This window comes from Schistocerca serialis, chromosome 3 (genome assembly GCF_023864345.2).
Source record: "Schistocerca serialis cubense isolate TAMUIC-IGC-003099 chromosome 3, iqSchSeri2.2, whole genome shotgun sequence".
NCBI classification, from domain to species: Eukaryota; Metazoa; Arthropoda; class Insecta; order Orthoptera; family Acrididae; genus Schistocerca; species Schistocerca serialis.
The window spans coordinates 699,667,675-699,689,080 of NC_064640.1; the positions used below are offsets into that span (position 1 = coordinate 699,667,675).

Sequence of the window (21,406 nt, forward strand, 5' to 3'; positions counted from 1 at the left end):
TGGTATTCTGCATTAATAGGAAAGGGGAGAGATTTTTTTGACCGTACAAAACTGGCTGAACTGTGTTTTTTTCAAAGTCTAAGCTAGCCCATTTGTGTAAAACCATTCTGTAACTTTCACAAAAGTTTCATTCGTTATTTTTTCTGTTGATGGTTGATGTTTCTTTATTGGCTTCACAAGAATGCTTGTATCGTCTGTAAATAGGACTAATTCAGCCTCCTGATTCAAATAAAATTACAGATCATTAAAACAGTAATGGGCCAATGATTGAACTCTTTCGGACTCCTACTATAATTTCTCCCCATGTATATGACGTGACGTCCCTCTCTGTAGTGCTCAAACAGCATATGCCAACTTTCTGAATTCGGTTTTTTAAATAAGAACAAAACCAGGCATTTGCTGAGCTATGTATTCTATAAAAGCTTAATTTCTCTGATACAATACTCGTATTATGATTGACACAATCAAATACCTTCGATGAGTTGCAGTAGATCCAAATTGGTGATGTTTTATTATTTAATGATTTTATTATGTGTTCAGTAAATGTATAAACAGCAGACCCAGTAGAACTTATTGTGATAGGCTAAGTGTCCTATTACTACATGGATGGGTGACAACCATGGGGTACACAACCTTCTCAAAAATTTTACAAAATTATGTAACGGGAGACAATGAGCACTAACTATTGACATCTAAGGAGTCAAGCTTTTTGTTGAGAGATCTAGCAATGACATATTTCGATCTTTCTGTGAAAACTCTCTGGGTTAATGATGCATTACATATGTGACTAAGAAAATTACATATTATAGGCCCATAAGTTTTTAGTGTCTTATTGGAGTTATTATCCAGCACATATTGAGTTTCACTCTTTAGAGTCATTATGATCTTCCTTATTTCACATGGGAAAATTAGATTAATTTTTAATTCACTAAATGTCCTCCATACTGTTTCTTCAGTGTATTGTCTTGCTTTCTCTTCTAAGGTATCTGCACCAATTTTCTCAGCTATTTTTAAAATTTGATTATTAAAAATATTTAGCAGTATTTTTTTTACAATGCTGCCATTCCCTTCAACGGAAATAATGTCATGTGCTATGCACAAGATATGTTTACGTCTGGAATTTTTTACAACTTTTCTTAATACTTTACAGTACTGTTTACAACAAGAAATTATTTCTGAGTTATTACTAGTTCTGGTTATTTTGCACATGTCCTTTTTTGTTATGAAGAGACGAGGACAAATGTAGTCATTACATTCAATAATTTTTTTCCAAAATTGCTGTCCAACAGCTCATTAAGAAATGTGATGAATTTGGAGTTGGCATTAGGGTGATTGTAAACTTCACTCCAGTCAATTTTTCTTTAAATTTTCTTTAATATCTTCAGTAGTTTTGTCATTAATCAGCCCCACCAATTTCTTTAGAGTCTCTCCGAATTATCATGGACCTAAATTTTCGTGGTGTGACAATCAGTTTACCACCGGAAAGGCGTGTGTCTCTTGAACTGTTGCTTGAGGAATGAATACATTATCTATAAGCGTACAACTATATTGAGCGACACAGGCACGAAAATTTATGATTGATGCCAAGTTATAAGTGGCTGAAAGCACCACTATTTCCCTTTTCCCGTCAGATTCCTTTAAGAAATTAACATTAATATCACCACAGATTAACAATTCTTTCCTTTTGTCTGACAGAGCACAATAATTCATCAAAATTTTTCGTAAAAATTTGCCAGTTATCCATTGAAGACCTGTATACTGTAATAGTCATAAATACTTCCTTCCCACGCAAGCATATACTTTTCTGTAATTTTACTTCCTGAGGAATTGTGCTTGGTTTATCCCAGCCCTCCCCCTTCGGCGAAACAAATATGAGTGACCTCACACTCCCCCCTCTCCCGCTGGCCGGTGTGGCCGTGCGGTTAAAGGCGCTTCAGTCTGGAACCGCGTGACCGCTACGGTCGCAGGTTCGAATCCTGCCTCGGGCATGGATGTGTGTGATGTCCTTAGGTTAGTTAGGTTTAATTAGTTCTAAGTTCTAGGCGACTGATGACCTCAGAAGTTAAGTCGCATAGTGCTCAGAGCCATTTGAACCATTTGAACCCCCTCTCCCCGCCCGATATCCACACCCCAGCTCAGAACCTGGGTGCACTCTTGTGTGTAATTCACTGCAGTTCGTTCGTTCTGCTAGAGGAAAATGTATCGGCAAATATGTAAACATTTGGTTGAGTCTAATTAAACAGTATATAGCTGTCGCTGATCCTTTTTCTCCTTTGTAAATAACATTTTCTGTCTTCCTGCAGCCAGAGTACCATTTCGAGTTGACCGAATGCGATATGGAGAAGGGCCGATGGAGGGTCCAGGTGCCAACTTCTGGAATGTGCCAAGACACACTGCCGAGTCCAGCCACAAGGATCAACGACTGTCGTAAGTATATGGTATCCTTTTCATTGCTCTGAATGGTGAACTTTTAGGGGGCATTGAGCCTGGACGTAGCTTCTATCAAACATTTGGTGAGAAATGACACCAACATCGGTGATATTACTACATCAAAAAATTTATTTATTTATTTTCAGACAACCTCTCCATCACATCTGTGGTACTAAACATAGAATATAAGGAAAATGATAAAAGTAGTACACTACAACATCGTAGCAGCGGTAGGGAACATACATATTAAAATCAATACAGATATCTTGTTACTACTCCACAACAGCATCAGTGTCCAACTGACACAGGCTGTTCAACACTTATATTCTATGTTTAGTACCACAGATGTGATGGAGAGGTTGTCTGAAAATAAATAAAACTATTTTGGCGATCAAGCCAAGTGTTTTACCATTTGCACCTATGCTGAATTCGCGGCTCTTTTTATCAATAAAAAATCAGTTCGAAGCACTTGATGACATTTAGTCGATTTCTTCATAACGAAAGCTCTTTGTTCATCATAATCTAAATCTATACATAACAGACCCTATCGGCTGCAACAAAAATTGCTTGAAATTATTCATTCTCTTTGCATACCAGTCATTGTACCATAAGTTGTCTCGTGTGATTCAAGTCTTCACTTTTGTGTTCTTTAGGAATTATATCTAATGTTACTACTATTTACTGAGGAGTCAGAAACAAGTCTTATTAGCTGTGAGATAACAGGCTTCGTGGATCGTTCTGTCCTCATATTAATCCGGTTCAACAAACACATTATACACATAATTTGAAAGTAAACGGAACCAGCCGCTCTGAGGGACTGCCGTTTTTATTATGATGCAATGAAACGTGTAGGAAATGGCCTTCACTGAAAAAATTATATAATATATAAGTCGCATAAAAACACAAATCATCATCGTGACGTATGGCTTGGTTGACGCCATAATAATGACTCCAGAAGCCACCATTTCAAGAAAAGCTGCCTCAGCTGAAAAAGGCAGTGACTAGAGGATTCAGGCTGACAGCATCACGAGGAGGTTGGCACGTGCTGTGTGTCTCTCTAGCTGGAACAGTATCTTCAAATGAAGTAATTTTATGGTACAAACATTGAAGTCAGCTCTACGGAAATTCGAACCAGTCTGCATGTTTTTATTTTAGCTGCCAATGAAAGAAATTGATAAACATTACATAAAGTTTTTGTTGTTATTCAATATAAAAATAAAGTGAAACAGCAAGAGAAACCGCAAATCTGTCTGTTTAGTCCAAAAACAACAACTGAAACTTCAGGGACTGGGAGAGAATGTGATGTTATTGCAGTGTTTACAAAAACGAGTCAAATTTACAAAGAAATTGGCAGTATGAAACTACTTATAACTATGATGTTGCACACCTTCTGGCCCAGATGAATTGTCTGATTCGCTTGGGAAGAGTGTCATAAAACCGTTGTATCATCTCCTGAGGCAAGCTGCACAACTGTTGTAGATGGTCTTTGATTTCCAGGATACTGTCTCTGAGATGGAGTTGACACCCGAGCTGGTCCCACACATGTTCTGTCAGGGACAGATTTCGAGATTTTGCTGCCCACATCAGTACCTGAATATCACGAATAAAGTTCTTAGAGACACGTGCCATGAGTGGCCCCGCATTGAAGTGTTGAAAAGTGGTATCACGCTACTGACATATGAGACGTAGGCAGGATGTCCGTGACTTACCGTTCTGTCGTCACAGTTCCTTCAATAACTACCAGCAGTGACCTGGAATTATACAGGGTGAGGCATCTAAGATATAACACCCCTTGTATCTTACCAACCGTAATAAATACAAAGATGACGTTTGGACAGTGAATTGCAGGGACGGGGGCTACTTGAATACATCACATTTCATGTTTGTGCTATTTTTATTACAGAGATATGAAGCCAGCTTTGGTTTTTTTAAATGGAACCTTACGTTAAATTTTAGCGAAACACGATGGGCTTAAAAAGATGTGTATATCATAATATTTAGGACTTTTTGAGCCCATCATGTTGCGCTAAAATTTAACATAGGGTTCCATTTAAAAAGATGGCCTCATATCTCTCTAATAAAAAAAATAGCACAAACATGAAATGTGATGTATTCAAGTAGCCCCCCGTGCCTGCAATTCACTGTCCAAACGGCATCTTTGTATCTATTACGGTTGAGGAGATACAAGGGGTGTTATGACTTAGCTGCCTCACCCTGTATACCATCGCTCTCAGCACCATAACGCCATGACTACGGCGCATCTCTAAAGCATTGGAAGATGGGAAATATCCCCAGGTCGCTGCCATACTCATCGACGATGATCTTCCAGTGTAGTGCAGAAGCGCGATTCATCACTCAACTCACTGCGACGCCAGTCGTCAGCAATCCATGTTCCCCGGTAGCGGCATCTCTCCAAAAGCAGCCGGAAGGGGGGACGAGCGTCTGCTCTATATCTAGAAAAAAGTGATCTCGAATCCTGCATGCCACATAGACAGACGTATCATTTCAGTACTAGTAGGAAGGCGGAACATGCAATGGACTCTGACTTGCAGCAAGTGTACCGAGAATCATTTGTCGTAAGATCTCAAATCTCTTTCGCCATTCACTACGAAACAAATGTCTACAGCTATACCTATACTCTGCAAACCACTGTGAAGTACATGTCAGGGGATACTTCCCATTATACCACTTATTAGGACTTCCGTTCCATTCGTGGATGAATCGCGGGGAGAATGATTGCCTAAATGCCTCTCTGTGTACGCTGTAATTAGTCTAATCTTGTCTTCGCGATCCCTACCGGAGTGATGCATCGGGAATTTTAGTATATTCATAGATTTATCACTTACAGCTTGTTACTGAAATTTTGAAAGAGGTCTTTCACGGAACAGTTTGCCGCCATCTTCAAGCGTCTGTCAGTTTACCGTTTTCAGCACAGCTGCGACGCTCTCTCTTGGGTCAGACAAACCTGTGACCCAGAATGAATTTTCACTCTGTAGCGGAATGTGTGCTCATCTGAAATTTCTTGGTGGATTTAAACCGTGTGCTGGAATGGGACTCGAACTTGAGACCTTTGCCTTTCGTAGGCAGGTGCTTTACCGACTGAACTATTCAAACACTTATTGACGACGCGCCATCATAGTCTTAATTCTATCAGCACCTCATTTACTACCTACCAAACGCCACGGAAATTCTCCTGCATGCCTTGTGGGACCATTACTGGAGGAAAGAATATTGTGCACACGTGGGTTGGATAGCTCAGTTGGTGGAGCATTTGACCGCGAAAGGTAATGGTGTCAGGTTCGAGACCCGATCCGGCATGCAGTTTTAATCTTCCAGGAAGTTTCAGATCCGCGCTCAGTCCACTGCAAGGTGAAAACTCATTCTGTAAACAGTTCTCCAAGCTGAGGCTTAGCCATGCCTCTACAATATTCTTTCTTCCAGCTGTAATAGTCCCGTAAGGTGCGCCGCGGAATATCTGTGAAGTTTGTAAGTAGGACATGAGGTACCGGTGGAAGTAAAGTTACCTTTGTCACGAACATACAGTATGAATTACGCTTATTCTGTTACAATATTTAAATTTTCTCATAAAACCCGAGCCGCGCGGGATTAGCCGAGCGGTCTTAAGCGCTGCAGTCATGGCCTGTGCGGCTGGTCCCGGCGGAGGTTCGAGTCCTCCCTCGGGCATGGGTGTGTGTGTTTGTCCTTAGGATAATTTAGGTGAAGTAGTGTGTAAGATTAGGGACTGATGACCTTAAAAGTCCCATAGGATTTCACACACATTTGAACATAAAACTCGACTTCACGATTCAGGGCCCTAACGTGACAGCAAACGGCCTCACAACATACGCAATTTTGGGGCTGACGTGTAAACGAAAACGACCTCTTGCGACAGGCAAGAGTTCATACAGAAATATTATCTTATAATGGCCTGATGTTTCAGGTTACAAAACCCTAACAAGATAATGCCAGCTGTATTTTACTGTACTTCGAGATTTTAAGAAAGATGTCAGCTCAAGTCTTCTCTAACACTTGTCATATCGTCTGCCTTCTCCGAACGGTCATTTCTCATTTATCATCCCGCGTCACGCTGCCTGCTACAGCTGCAATATGCTACGCGCTATCACAGCTTTGCTTCTACTAGCACCTCATCTCTTACCTTCCAAACGCCACAGAAATTCTCCTGCACACCTTACGGGACTAGCATTCCTGGAAGAAAGAATATTGCGGAGACGTGGCTTGGATAGTTCAGTCGGTAGAGCACTTTACCGCAAAAGGTAACGGTCTCAGGTTCGCTACCCGGTCTGGCACGCAGTTTTAATTATCCAGCAAGTTTCAAATCAGAGCTCAGTCCACTATAGAGCGAAATCTCATTCTGGAAACAGATCCGCATGCGTCGTGAGTGTAAGTCAGTGGCTGCTGGAGATATGGTTATTGTTTGTGTTATAAAATCTATGCTGATACATACAGTAAAACTGAAGGCCGGCCGGGGTGGCCGAACGGTTCTAGGCGCTACAGTCTGGAACCGCGAGACCGCTACGGTCGCAGGTTCGAATCCTGCCTCGGGCATGGATTTGTGTGATGTCCTTAGGTTAGTTAGGTTTAAGTAGTTCTAAGTTCTAGGGGACTGATGACCTTAGAAGTTCAGTCCCATAGTGCTCATGTAAAACTGAATATAGCACTAGACTAATTTGAGACGACACCTTCGCATGCACACTTACAATTCCATTTTAAAAATATTTCTTTTGTAACGAGCAAAGAATACGCAGTAATTTATCCAAGAGGGGTAAATTTCCTGAAATTGCAGTTATTTTACGTTACTGATTTGGTGAGCTTGAGAATGTACCAGCGGAAAAATGCTCCTATCGGAGCGCAATACAGGCGAAAATGCTCCTGTTTAAAAAATTCCGACTGAAACGTGGGGTACCAGGCCCTCATTCTACCTTCCTCAGCAGCTTTAAAAATTTTGGCATGCCGACATATTTGCGTTGTTTTTAACATATAACTGACCTCTCGCTCCCACAAGCTCCCCTGACTATAACTCGCCCAGATCCAATAAACCATCTCGGAAAGTCGCTCACACCCGTCCACTCCCAGTTGCCCATTCTCACTCACTCTCGCAGCACAAGTCATAGTCATTATCTCTTTGTGTCTCCTTAACAGTTACTGTCGCCTGTCTCACAGCCACAGTTTCCTACGTTCCGTCCTGCTACTACTGTCTCCTCTCACTGTCACTGTCGCTCCCTTTCTGTCTCTTACTGCTACTGTCTCATTCCTTCCTTCCTACTGTTGTTGTCTCTTCTCACTGCCACTAGTTCTCTCTTCCTCGTTGTCAGCTTCATAGACTCTGACTCTCACCCGCTTCCACTTCCTCCTTGTCTTTTTTCCTCTCCCACTGGTACTGTCTCCTTCACTCTTTTCCTAGCACTGTTCTGTCATTGTCAACTATGTCCCACTGCCACTGTGTCTCTCTGTTTCTCTCACACTGCCATTGACTCCTTCGCCCTTTCTGTACCACAACTACTGTCTGCTATTGTCCAGTATTTACTACTTTCCTGTCTCTTTCCCACTAACTCAATACTCACCTCCCTCAGCATAAAAATGCGTGAATATGTTTGTATGCCAAAATTTTTGAGAAAAGTTTTAAAGGCGCTAAGGAAGGTAGAATGAGGCAGCTGGTACCCTACTACTCACTCAGGAGCATATTAGCCTCTTCGGTGCTCCGATAGGAGCATTTTTCCGATGGTTCTCTTGTTTTCCCCACCACAGCAGGACATGTCACTTTGAAAAGAACATTACGACTGAATTAAATTTTTATAGTGTGCTTATCTGAAACTGAAATAACGCAAAGATAACTTTACACCTCAGACCGAATTTTAGGTATCCAAAAAATTTTCCTGTGGTTCAGTAGTACAACATGGGGTTCCCAGAACCCTTCTGATGATAATGGACAACGTATTTATCCGTGCTGCATCACTTTAAAAACTACCTTTTCGCCTCACATCGGATCTTACGTGCGTATTTTATGTGTAGAAATAGGGTAATTTTGAGCCTCTGTAACACTGAAACGGATAAACATACCCAGAAAATTTTTAAAGCTGTTCGCGATCGTGATCTTAGGAACAGATCCTAAAAATTACATCCACTTGCTGTGCATAGTCGTCTTGGAATCTGTGGCTCGATTTTGGTATCCAAAAACCCGGTTTTTGGGTTGTTCCTCGACAACGGATAAAGATTTTTGAAACAGAAAGTTGGCACTTCTGGATAAAGTCCTAAAGATAGAGAACATAACGTTAAAATTTGAGCGACTTGCTAGGGTTATTTATTATTTAGATTTGGTCTCACACCAGATTTTACGTGCGTATTTTACGTGTACGTGTATGGTAAGTTTGAACCTCTGTATCTCGGAAATGGATAAAGATATCAATAAAATTTTCAGGATTGTTAGATATATGGATCGTAGAAATATATCGTAAAAATTTCAGCCATTTGATTTGCATAGCCGTCTTGGAATTCGCGGCTCACTTTTGATACGGAAAAACGATAAAAAATTCTTTTTTAGTGTTTTCTGAGAAACCGCCCATGAAATAATGGTGCCTCCATGCTCACCGTAGACCTGCCCAAACAGGATGAAGTGTGTAATGCCACATTTTGATCCTTTACTGTCGTACAGTGACACTAAGACGAGCCTTCTGTTGGGTATACAAATAGTCCCCAGCCCAAGGGCTATCCAAAATACTTGAATGTTCCTCTCTAACACCAACAGAACTCGAGGTATGGGTCCCTGAAGAATCCAGCTTTTTATGCGCGGCTTTTTGGAACAAATTAGATAGCACATGCTGTCACATGCGTACCGATAGTGCCCCAAGGACTAAATTTGACAGTAATCACACAAAACTTATTGTATTTCAGACGATTGACAGGTATCCACTCAATGTTATTCTTAGGTAGATCACTTTGATACCCGAGTTTCACCATGATTCAGAGTCCCATTAAACCGGAGGTCCCATTTAACTGACTGTTTAAGTCCATTCAAAGGTCAAAGGAAAACAATGGCATACCACCTCCAATAGGACCTTGCCTAGTAAAACACTGTGGTGTTCAAAACAACCTGCTGGATGATTACAGCTATACTTACTTTACTGTTTTGTATCCAAATGGTAAGTATCTTTCTATATTAAACGCTATGTGCAATAATATTAATACAAGTGTGTCTACCACCACATTGATTTAACGAACTGAAATTACATCATTTTCATAATTATATCCAGTGTATCCATGGACTTAGTCACAAGAAAACTTTTTATTCATACACCACTAATGCTACGTTTTTCGCTTAAAATTAAAAATCTGAAATAGAAAAAAATTGAGAAAATCCTTTTGGATAGCAACAAAACTAGCCAGGAAAAAATTTCCATATTAATACTCCCAATGTCAAGAAATATAAACAAATAATTGCATTTCCCATCACGCTCGGCAGTACTAAAACAGCAGTTTAACAGAATCAGAGACAATCATTTTTAGAAATGCGCGATATTTCGTACAAATTATAAAAATGGATGTGCGTATGTATGTACACTATGTGATCAAAAGTATCCGGGCACCTGGCTGAAAATGACTTACAAGTTCGTGGCGCACTCCATCGGTAATGCTGGTATTCAGTATCGTTTTGGCCCACCCTTAACCTTGATGACTGCTTCCACTCTCGCAGGCGTACGTTCAACCAGGTGCTGGAAGGTTTCCTGGGGAATGGCAACCCATTCTTCACGGAGTGCTGCACTGAGGAGAGGTATCGATGTCGGTCGGTGAGGCCTGGCACGAAGTCGGCGTTCCAAAACGTCTCAAAGGTGCTCTATAGGATTCAAGTCAGGACTCTGTGCACGCCAGTACATTACAGGGATGTTATTGTCGTGTAACCACTCCGCCACAGGCCGTGTATTATGAACAGGTGCTCGATCGTGCTGAAAGATTTAATCGCAATCCCCGAAATGCTCTTCAACAGTGGGAAGCAAGAAAGTGCTTACAACATCAATGTGTGAAAGTGCCACGCAAAACAACAAGGGGTGCAACCCCCCTCCATGAAAAACACGAGCACACCATAACACCCCGCCTCCGAATTTTACTGTTGGCACTACACACGCTGACAGATGAAGTTCACCTGGCATTCGCCATACCCACACCCTGCCGTCAGATCGCCTCATTGAGTATCGTGATTCGTCACTCCACGCAACGTTTTTCCACTGTTCAGTCGTCTAATGTTTACGCTCCTTACATCAAACGAGGCGTCGTTTGGTATTTACCAGCGTGATGTGTGGCTTATGAGCAGCCGCTCGACCATGAAACCCAAGTTTTCTCACCTCCCGCCTAACTGTCGTAGTACTTGCAGTGGATCCTGATGCAGTTTGGAATTCCTGTGTGATGGTCTAGATAGATGTCTGCCTATCACACATTACGACCCTCTTCAACTGTCGGCGGTCTCTATCAGTAAACAGACGAGGTCGGCTTAAACGCTTTTGTGCTGCACGTGTCCCTTCACGCTTCCGCTTCACTATTACATCGGAAACAGTGGACCTGGGGATGTTTAGGAGTGTGCAGATTTTGGGTTCAGACGTTTGACACAAGTGACATCCAATCACCCGATCACGTCCGAAGTCCGTGAGTTCCGCGGAACGCCTCATTCTGCACTCTCACGATGTCTGAGGACTACTGAGGTCGCTGATATGGAGTACATGGCAGCAGATGGCAGCAAAATGCACCCGATATGAAAAACGTATGTTTTTGGGGGTAACCGGATACTTTTGATCACATCATCCACTCTTTATCTTCTTAATTATACTGTGCAAGCGATCGGTAGCATATTGTAATGTGGCTGATATCGGGAACTATCGCGTAAATGGTATGATATTCTGGCAAACCATATGAAAATACACATGGTTTTGTAATCCCAGAGTCTGGACATGCTTGAAGAAAACATGGTAGCATGCAAGCAAGCAAGTCAGGGCTGGAAATAGTAACGCCTTTGTGCTAAGGGAAACCAGCCCACCCTTTTTACACCAGTTTGGAGAGAGACTGGTCTGCTGAGGGCGCTCTGATCGCGTATCAGGCAAGCAAGTGCGGGGGCAGTTGACTCATAACTACTGGCCATGTTGGATGACCGAACGACCTTGTGGGAAATATCTAGTGCTGCGAGGACTAGATACGGTGCATGTGATTTTTTTTTTTTAATCTGTCTGTCTTCGCGGTATATGTACGAGTGTCTGGTAGTCGATAGCTATATGCAGGATGCAAGATCTGTAGACCACTTTTTCATAGTTTAACTGTCATTGCAATATTACTGCTATATTTTTTTTTCTCTGTAGAAAATAGACTTGTCGCTGAAGATCTCGTAATTTGTCTATCTGTAGGAAATGGCGAAGCAGCAGTTTGGTGCGTAAATTCGGTTAGAACCAATCCGAATGCACCATTCACGAGATGTTCCATGACGTCAGAGAGTCACAAGACATCCTTTGTGCGGGGCACAGGAGCCTCTACAGACTGGTTTGAACAAGATGGAGGCAAGGGATCTACGGAAAGTTCTGTCATGTATGACAGTCATGTGAAGTCTTCTTTGTTCAAGAGTTCAAAGACAAGTCCAAGCACACCATCCTCCTCTGGTTCGGACAGGTGGGAAGCTGTCCCTCACCTGCCATTGTGAATTTAGAGTATCTCGAGACCAGTAGCTGCAGAACATCGAAAATTCACCGAAAATTCGAGCCATTTCTCTCGTTTGTAGACAGTGCTTCGAATTCTGTAAGTGTAATTTTTATGATTTTTCCGTCGCTGCTAAGACAGCAGGGTGTGTTTCGAGAAGTGAGGCAAATAACGTCCCTGACTCCTGCAGAAAATATAAATTACGACCACTCACCCTTTCAGAAAAGTAATGAACACCACAGCAGGTGTAGGACTCAGAAATTTTTTCCATTCTGGCAGTGCCTTCAAACAAGCAGCTAAGACTCGAAAAGTGGTGAGCGTCCTGTTATTAGTTGCAGAGATATTTATTTCGACTTCTAAATATCGTCGTTTTGTCGCGTAAAATTTAGATATTGCAGCTGATATCGGTTTCGGGATCTATTTTCCACAAAAGCTTGTGAAGTGTCTGAGGTAGGTTTCAAAAGTGTGCCGCAATCTTTTTTAGGGTCTGTGTTGAAGTTTAACGGTATTCATCAAAAATTGAAGCAAACTATTGTTTTGCAATCTTTTTGAAAGTGTATTCAGAGACACGTTCAATCGGATATAGTAACTGCTGAAGCAGCCCGTGCTCAAAGACAAGGGTATTTCCTACAAAAGCGCGCGAAGTGTCTTGCGGTTGCTTTGACAAGTGTTCTACGATCTTTTTTTAGAATCCGTGTTCAAGTGCGGTGGTGGTATTCCTCATAATAAAACGTGTATTTACATCGAAAATTGTTTAATTTTTCACTTGTCTTCTGCAATGTTCTCTGTCTCTCTCTGTCTTTGTGCAGTGGTACGTTTAGTTCTTGTGACATCTTCAATTTATGTATGTGACAGTGTTCAGCACATTGTTTATACATCAGGTTTAATAACTCCCGAAAGCAGTCGTCCATGTTCAACGACAAAAGGTATCTGTGCGTTGGGTATGGGAAGGAGGAAGGCTGTGGGTATTTCAAACATGACAAGAAGTACTTGGCTACCGCATGGCAGTGCTTGAGGCCAGTGCGTGGCCTCTCTTCCAGCAGACACAGAGAGTCGTGGGTGAACGTCTTGCCTCTTGTGCTTTGGAAGACTGACTGGACTTTTACAGAATGATCTACAGTTACAGCACATGCATTTATCAGCATGAGTTGGGAAGTGTAACTTAGCCCTATCCTGTTACATCCTCATTATTTGTTGAAGCATATTCGTCTTCACCAAATATCATTGCTTTCCAAACATCATGCAGGTGGCTATGGACACAGTCTTCAGCTGCATGATTACAACTAGTATACCTGTTAAACTCCTCCTTCTCCTGCACAGACAGCTAATCCACTGAACACAGTAAACATTTACGTCCATCCTCCGAGACCAGCAGCTAGACACAGAAAGAGCGAATTTCCTCTTTTCCCCACCCCCCTGGACCGAAATCTTGGACTGTGTCACAGGATGAAGCTACTGCCCATGACAACTACAATTGTTTAAATGAACAATGCATGCAAAATAAAGACTTATGTCCATCCTATCCAACACTCCAGCATGTATTGAGTTCTTTCCCAGGAGAGGGGAGGGTGGTTGGAGTTAGGTTAGTGGAGTTAGACCAGTTGACCTGTTTTCCCACGAAAATTTGAACTTCCCACCATGACGTCAGTCTGATATTGCCACATATATGGCTTCATCTTGGATCCACCATCTGGAATAAATATGGCAACAATGCAGACTGAGGTATTATCCATTAAGCCTACTACTATCAACATATGCATCACCACAATTATTCTAAACATTGCTTATATAAAAGTTTTTGCATCCTTTTAATGTTAGTTCTCTGTACCACAGATTTGATCCTAAGAAGCTGTTAAAGCGAAACATGTAATCTGGAGCAATAACAAAAAGAATATTGCGACCAAGTCAAGACTGTACTATTGAGCATGGTCGCAGACCTGCTGAACAACCTTTTGTCATTGGGCACCAAGCTGGGAGGGGCGCCAGAGACACCCAAAATGAAAATTTCTGTACAGTGCATGTGACTTATGACATCCTGGGCGACTCGAAATAATGTTCTAGAACTTGTTACGCTACTTCATTTTCATTCTTCCTCAATTTGCAAATTTTTATCAACAAATCTGAAGCACACGGGTATTTGTTCCTTCACTGATATTCCGGATGTTCCATCTGCAACGAGAGAAAATTATTGTGCTCCCTTAATAGATTTCAAAATATTTTGCTATACATCGCTGGATAAGAAAGAGACAATTGCATTCAATATTTCGTGAGAAACTCACTCGTACGTAATTTGCTGCAGCCAAGATTTCAACTCAGGAGCATTTTTACATCCAGGCAGCAGTAACTGGTGAATATTAATTTGATGCTTCATGCCTGTGATCCCAAATTACTATCCCTTGATTGTTAAAAATAGGAGGGACGTTATAGTCTTTAAAACTGCTTTGCGTACATTTTTCATATCTTGCCAGAGCAGTCACAAACGAACTATGAAGTGTACATTTTTCGTGACACTGAAACGTCCAGCAGCCTTTTGCCTCTAGAAAAATCCATTTCGAACAAATGCGTTACATGAATCCCCATCTGCAGAAGTAGCAGTTTCCGACGTAAGCGCTATACTGGAATCAATAGCGTTTTTACGCACATTACATAACACTTTGTCCAGTTCATTGTTGTAATAAAGCCAAGGAAATGTTTTTCTCTCTCTTTCATGTCATGACCTGCATGACGATTACTTGGCACTTGGCACTTGCAGAAAGGCAAGGGACGGTGTGTTCCTTCATTTCCTTGGCATAAACAAATTTGAAACAAACAGTTATGTGTTAGCTGTTAGAAATTTTAACTTACATCCCAATTTTTTAATTGCTTATTATTTTTTGATAATGGCAAGTGAGAAATAATTATTTTAGTTTGTTTTTATAAAATTAAAAATCTTGTGAGCGCGGCGCACCCACAAGATTATTTATGTGGGTGCTCGAGCCTCGGAGCACACACATAGTTGGCACACATAACAATCGTCAACTACGACAATGAAAAGTCGCCGTTACTCAGTGTTGCTCAAGGTATTCCCCAAGAATCAGGGCTTGTCTTTTGCTATTTATAATATTTGTAAATAACCAACTATATAACATGTCACGTAAAAAATGTAACTACGAAACGAAAAGTTATAATATTTGCGAACAACCTAATATAAAATATAACACGTAAAAATGTAACTACAAAACGAAAAGTGCCTTAAGTTATCAAATACCTTTTATAATGCTAATGAATTAGCTATTAATTATCAAAATACTGTGACCATTATGTGCATTTTATTCAATGTTGACATTCAGAGTACATCTCCTGCATACATTGGTGTGTAACTGTATTCGAAATTAACAGCCATACGGAATATGAATGTATAAAGCTGTCACGTGTTTTTCATTTGTTGAATAAACCACACACTGTTTCTGAAAACTGTTGCGTAGTTCCTATTATGCTTTATTTCACTATCATCTAAGATAAGACATTCATTTGTGGGGTAATTCTTCTGGGGCACTTCAGTAACTAAAATATTTTATAGGCCTCATTTCAGACAGTCAAATTTATTAACAATCCCATCTATCTCCATAAACAGTTGGATCTTACAAGAACAAGGAAACTATAATAGGTGTAGTCTAAGACATTAGACAGCCTGTACATCAATATATCGTTATCTATATGATAAAGCATAATCTTTTACCATCCTCTTGAATGCAACGTGATAGTTAAAAGGTAAGTGTGTGTCGTGCCTTGAGTATAACTGTTTTGTGAGGCGACTGTGTGTGTCACTGATGACAATCAGTGAGAGAAATGAAATGGTGAAACCCGCTATCAGCACATAACCTCTCCAGCCCTCGAACAGCGTCAACGGAAATGAACTAAACGTCTCTATCTGGCAGTGTATCATTGTATTGATGAAGATATTTGATAATGTTCTCACTCCATAAAACAGAGCAGAGAGGTTTACAATTTACCACAGGCAGTTGGTGTGGTGTCTGATGACAGGAGGTATACACTACCACCTCAGCTTTCATCACCGACAATATACTGGATTACTGGAGATATAAATTTCTTAAATTACAAACATTCTAACCATTTGCCATGAGCTAGAAAGCCACCATGCGATAGTGTTAATGTTGTGAGTTACATTTGTGAAAAAAGTCATTTCAGACGACTAAAGCTAGTAATTTCATTCTAAATGACCATAAAATTCCACGAGAGCTACACAAAATACTCAATGTAGAAATAATAAACTACAGCATCCCAAATATGAGAGTTACTCGAAGACACCTTATGCTACAGAACCCAGTACGTTGTCCTCGATGGTGAGTGTTCATCAGTGGCAAGGGTAGTGTCGGGAGAGCCCAGGGAAGTGTGGTAGGATCGCTCTTATTCACCACATACGTTGATGATCTGAAGGACAGGGTGAGCAACAGTCTGTGATTGTTTGCTGACGACTCTTTGGTGTATGGGAAGGTGTGGTTGTTGAGTGACTTAGGAGGATATAAGATGACTTAGATAAAATTGATAGTTGATGAACTGAATCGCAGCTCGCTCTAAATACAGAAAAATATAAGTTAATATATTTGAGTAAGATAAGCAATCCCACAAAATTCGAATACAGCATTGATAGAGTGCTGCTTCACAAAGTCATGTTTCTTAAATATCTAGGCGCAACTATTACAAAGCGATTTGAAATATAATGAGCATATAATGGCGGTAGTACGGAAGTCGAATGGTCGACTTTGGTTTATTAAGAAAATTTTAGATAAGTGAAGCTCACCTGTAAAGGAGACCACATGCAGTACACTAGTGTGACCTAGTCTTGTGTAGTGTTCAAGTTTTTGGTATCCCCACCAGGTCGAATTAAAGGAAGACATCGAAACAATTCAGCAAACCACTAGATTTGTTACCAGTTGGTTCGATGAATACACAAGTATTATAAATATGCTTTTTGACCTTAAATAGAAATCACTGGGGAAAGATGATGTTCTTTTGGTGAAACACTGTTGAGAAAATTTAGAGAACAGGCATTTGAAGCTGACTGCAGAACGATTCTACTGCCATAAAAACACATTTCACTTAAGGGCTATGAAGATAAAATAAGAGAAAATTGAGCTTGTATAGAGACATAAAGACAGTTGTTTCTTCCCTCGCTCCTTTTGTGAGTTGAACAGGAAAGGAAATGAATAATAGTGGTTTAAGTGGCTTGCAGACTATGCATGTAGATGTAGATGTAGATATTGCTAACAACAGGTAGAGAAATTGGGGATTGTCAAAGCTGAGGTATTAATTTGGTTTCGCACTTATTCTGATTTTAACTCAACACCTGACCCTGGCTAGAGTCCCGATAATGGGTATACTGAAGATCGCCCCTGTTGCCTGGGGGGTAGGTGTATGAGGAAAGTGGAAACAGTAATTTGGCTGGACACTTGTCAGGTAGGTGGAACAACTATTCTCCTGTGGAAGATGTTTACATGGTATTAACTTTGGCCTCTGATATTTCTGTCATTGTCTCTCACCTGCAAACAATACAGGAAGTTTCTCTGATCAGGTGCATATGAGGACTAGCCATTTTAATAATCATCTCAAAATCTTTGGCAATTAATGTTTTGGCCTTTGTTTTACCATGCTAACTGCCACAAGCATTGTAATGATGTTCCATGACCAGGCCAGTCCAAGCACACAGAATTAGGCCCGAATCTTTGCTCTGGCCATTGACAGACTCATAACAGCCAATGTGTTAAAATTGTGTAAAAGGAAACAAAAATACATAAAAAGAAAACGTATTCAGAAACTTGATAAAATCGCAAAAGAACAAAATCCAACACTTCTCTGCATACTTTAACCCAAACTGGGAATGGACATTTGTTGTAGCAATCTGGAATGTTGGAATAGCCAAAATATTGGAGAAAAATATTCTTGCGTTTTGTGTAATACTTGCTGTGATATTAAAATACTTTTATATGCATAAAAGTGACTGAAATATGAATTACTATAAACTGCTTTCATTTTTGCTTAAACGCCTGTTTTTTTTTTCTTTTATGAAATTTGCACGATCAAATATCTGAGCTATCAGCTTTTGTCCATTTCCTTGAAGAGATATGTCCAATTGTTCTAAAACACCAGTAGTTAAGACTTCTGGGGTGAGGGGCTGTGGTCGTTGACTGACCTCGGAAGATGTTGCCCGCAGTTGGCAACGAAATGTCAGGAAGAAGTAGTTTTACAGATCGATCACGGCCTCTCAGCCCAGAAGTTTTAACTAATGAAGACGCCGGCCATGAAAGCTCACACGTTATGGTGTTCTAAAAATGTTTAAATATGCCATCTGCAGTTTGATTTTCTGGAACAAAGAACCCTCAAAAACACTCAAATATTTCTCCATTCACTACGTACTATAGAGCAAGGGCCATTTGCATGTGATGCTACATAAATTCCGAAGAGTCTCAGAAAAATTCACAAGTAGCAGAAACCAACATCTTGACTGTTTAAACACAACTGAATGACACAGCCTCTTACTGACTGAATTCTTGCCACAGCCTGACTAATAACGTAATAACTTTACTGATGACACAGAACTGAGTGAGTGCTTGCTCATACTAAATACAGCTTATGTGTGACACCTGCTGCATATAAAGATGAACATAGTACAGAAATTATAAAATGATGAAATACTCATTAATTACATCTTGAACAATTATATGGAAACCATAGAAAGTGTAGAACGTAGATTCACATTAGATACAGATATTATTTTGATTAACAACTGACTAATTGATGTTAAATTAATGCAAAAAATAGTTATTTTTTATTAGGTGTGTTTGGATATACAAAACCCCACTGAGAATTTTCTGGACTGTTAAATTTTGTAACTGAATATTTTGTTAATCAACATGGTATTTTAGAAAAAATCATGGCTGCAACATTTGACAAGATCTCATTTTAAGACTTGAACATTTGGAATATGACAACTTTGATTATTGTAATAATAATTTTTTGAATAAAAATTTAAAAAAAATGGAAGATGTTCATTGCAAAGTGGAGAATGGGGGATATCAGTTAAAGTATGTCAGTTTGACAACAGTGAATTATTAATAATGTTGAATTTGAACTTCATATGGTTTTTATGAATCATAAATTCAGAATATTTGATCAAAGAAAAGAAATTATTTATTCTATTCTGATCAACAGTATGTAAGCTACACCATGGATAATAAAGTCTAGTGGAACACAGTGTGAATAAGTACTTAGCAATTTTAAGTGCTCATGGTATGTGCATTATATGTACTGGTATAATACAAAACAGATGAAAAAATATTATTTAAGGGTTGGAATTATAGAAAGTGGATGTATTCTGCATTGCTACACCTCAATTGGAGAAACATTCTAAGTGTGAACTAAGCTCAGAATTGTGAAAAAAGAGTAAAGTAAAATTAACATAGTTTCATAATACAGAGTAAATACTTTGCCAGTGCTGGTGTAGGATTGATTCTTTGGGATGAAATTCAATAGTACTGAGGGAGGATCTTTGGTTAGCAACCAAATAAATAAGATCGTCTTTGCTAATTTTCCAAAGTTAATTTGAGATAAACACAGAAACAACTCGAATTACACTTTTCCTTTTTAGTGTGTGAGGTATTTTGATGATTAAGATCACAAGTTTTGCGAAAGTTTTGATAGCTGTTGGTGGAAGAGACATGGACAGTGGACCATTTGAGGAGGAACGAGGTGCTCTGATGTTGTGGGTTTCAGGGGACAGAAGCTCTCTTGAGTTTGAGTATGGAGGTTGACCAAATGTCAAGACTGGCGTCAAAGCTTATGCTGGAGCAAAATGAATACAAGAGAGATAAGAGAATGGTGATCCCAACTCATCAACATCAAAAGACAAACAAGATATCGAACCAGACATCATTCAACCCAGTTATTACTGATATTTATTCCTTAACAAACAGAGAAGTTCCATTTCCCAATCAGGCATAATGGCTCCGCCATCGGAGATTAATTCAATCAGAGCACAAGAGTTGAGGGAAGCACAAATCACTAAGAGAGAAATTCTGAGTCTTCAAAATGCATCTGCTACCTATGATCAAAAGAAAACCAACAGACATCAGGTTGACACTGCTGGTCCTTTCTGTGTGTTTGTCAAGCGAATCAGTGGTAACGTTGGGAAATACCATCCCATGGCTTTGGGGAAATTATTATTTACCTCAGACACCGTACTTAAAAATACAGTCGCCAATCTCAAGGCTGTTGGGAAGAATTTGATCCACATTAATTTCACTACAAGGGAAACTGCCAATAAATTTGTAAAAAACAATTCTCTAGGTAAAAAAAGGAAATAGGAAAGGTGGCTTATGTGCCATATCACAGAACTCACTGCCACGGAGTTGTAAGAAATGCAGATGCTAATCTGTCAGAGCTGGATCTCAAGGGAGCCATTCAGTCTTCGATCCCCATGACTCATTTACACAGAATGTTCAAAAGAATAAATAACTTGGGTACAGTAAGTAACAGGCCCCAGCAAACATGTTATCATGTTGTCATCACAGGTGTGACCATAACATATTACAATCAATGGTATGTGATGTTCTTTTAGGCCATACATTCCTCTAGTTAGACAATGCTTGTCTAAGATACCGTCATTTAAGTAATCAGTGCCAATGAGAGATATGTTGTAATAAATGTGGAGGTAACCATGACAAGTCAATATGCTCAAGTGGAACTACATGCTGTATAAACTGCGTAGGCAACTGGAATTCAAGAGCCAAAACTTGCCAAAGTACCTAAAACAGCAAGACATTAAAAAAGTTTCAGCTATCCCCAACCTTTTTTTCAAAGAAGCTGAAGAATATGTTAATTGCAGATCATACGCCGCAGTAACAGGAAACCAGGATAAAAGTAAACTGCGTTAGGAGAAGGAATTTCCCACAAAATAGACAGCACATATTCACAATCATCCACTCTAACAGACCTAAGCCTGCAAAACCTTCTCTGACTCCCCCCCCCCATCTTTACCAACATAAATTTACCTGAGTCCCACATTGTAGAGAATCCTTATGCTCTGCGTCATCATGCTGGTGCTCCCCAGCTACCAGACACATGTGGAAAACTTCTAGGAGGGGAGGATAATAACTCTGCATTGATTGATAAGCTAGTATCGGGAATATTATATTTAATAACTGAGTTAACCTCTTCCAAGACAAACAATGTAGAGCAGGCAGACATTTACAATATGGTTTCCTCAATTTTATCCAAGAAATAAAATGTAGTT

At 40.0% G+C, this 21,406-nt stretch overlaps 1 protein-coding gene across 1 annotated transcript in view; it reads left to right on the forward strand.

Moving 5' to 3' along the window:
• The window catches only part of LOC126470569 (endosome/lysosome-associated apoptosis and autophagy regulator family member 2-like), a 221,996-nt gene that overhangs the window by 84,498 nt on the left and 116,092 nt on the right, over positions 1-21,406 (forward strand). The window contains exon 2 of the mRNA XM_050098515.1: positions 2,304-2,427. Coding sequence (XP_049954472.1) covers positions 2,304-2,427 — 124 coding nt within the window. The remainder of the gene's footprint in view (positions 1-2,303; positions 2,428-21,406) is intronic.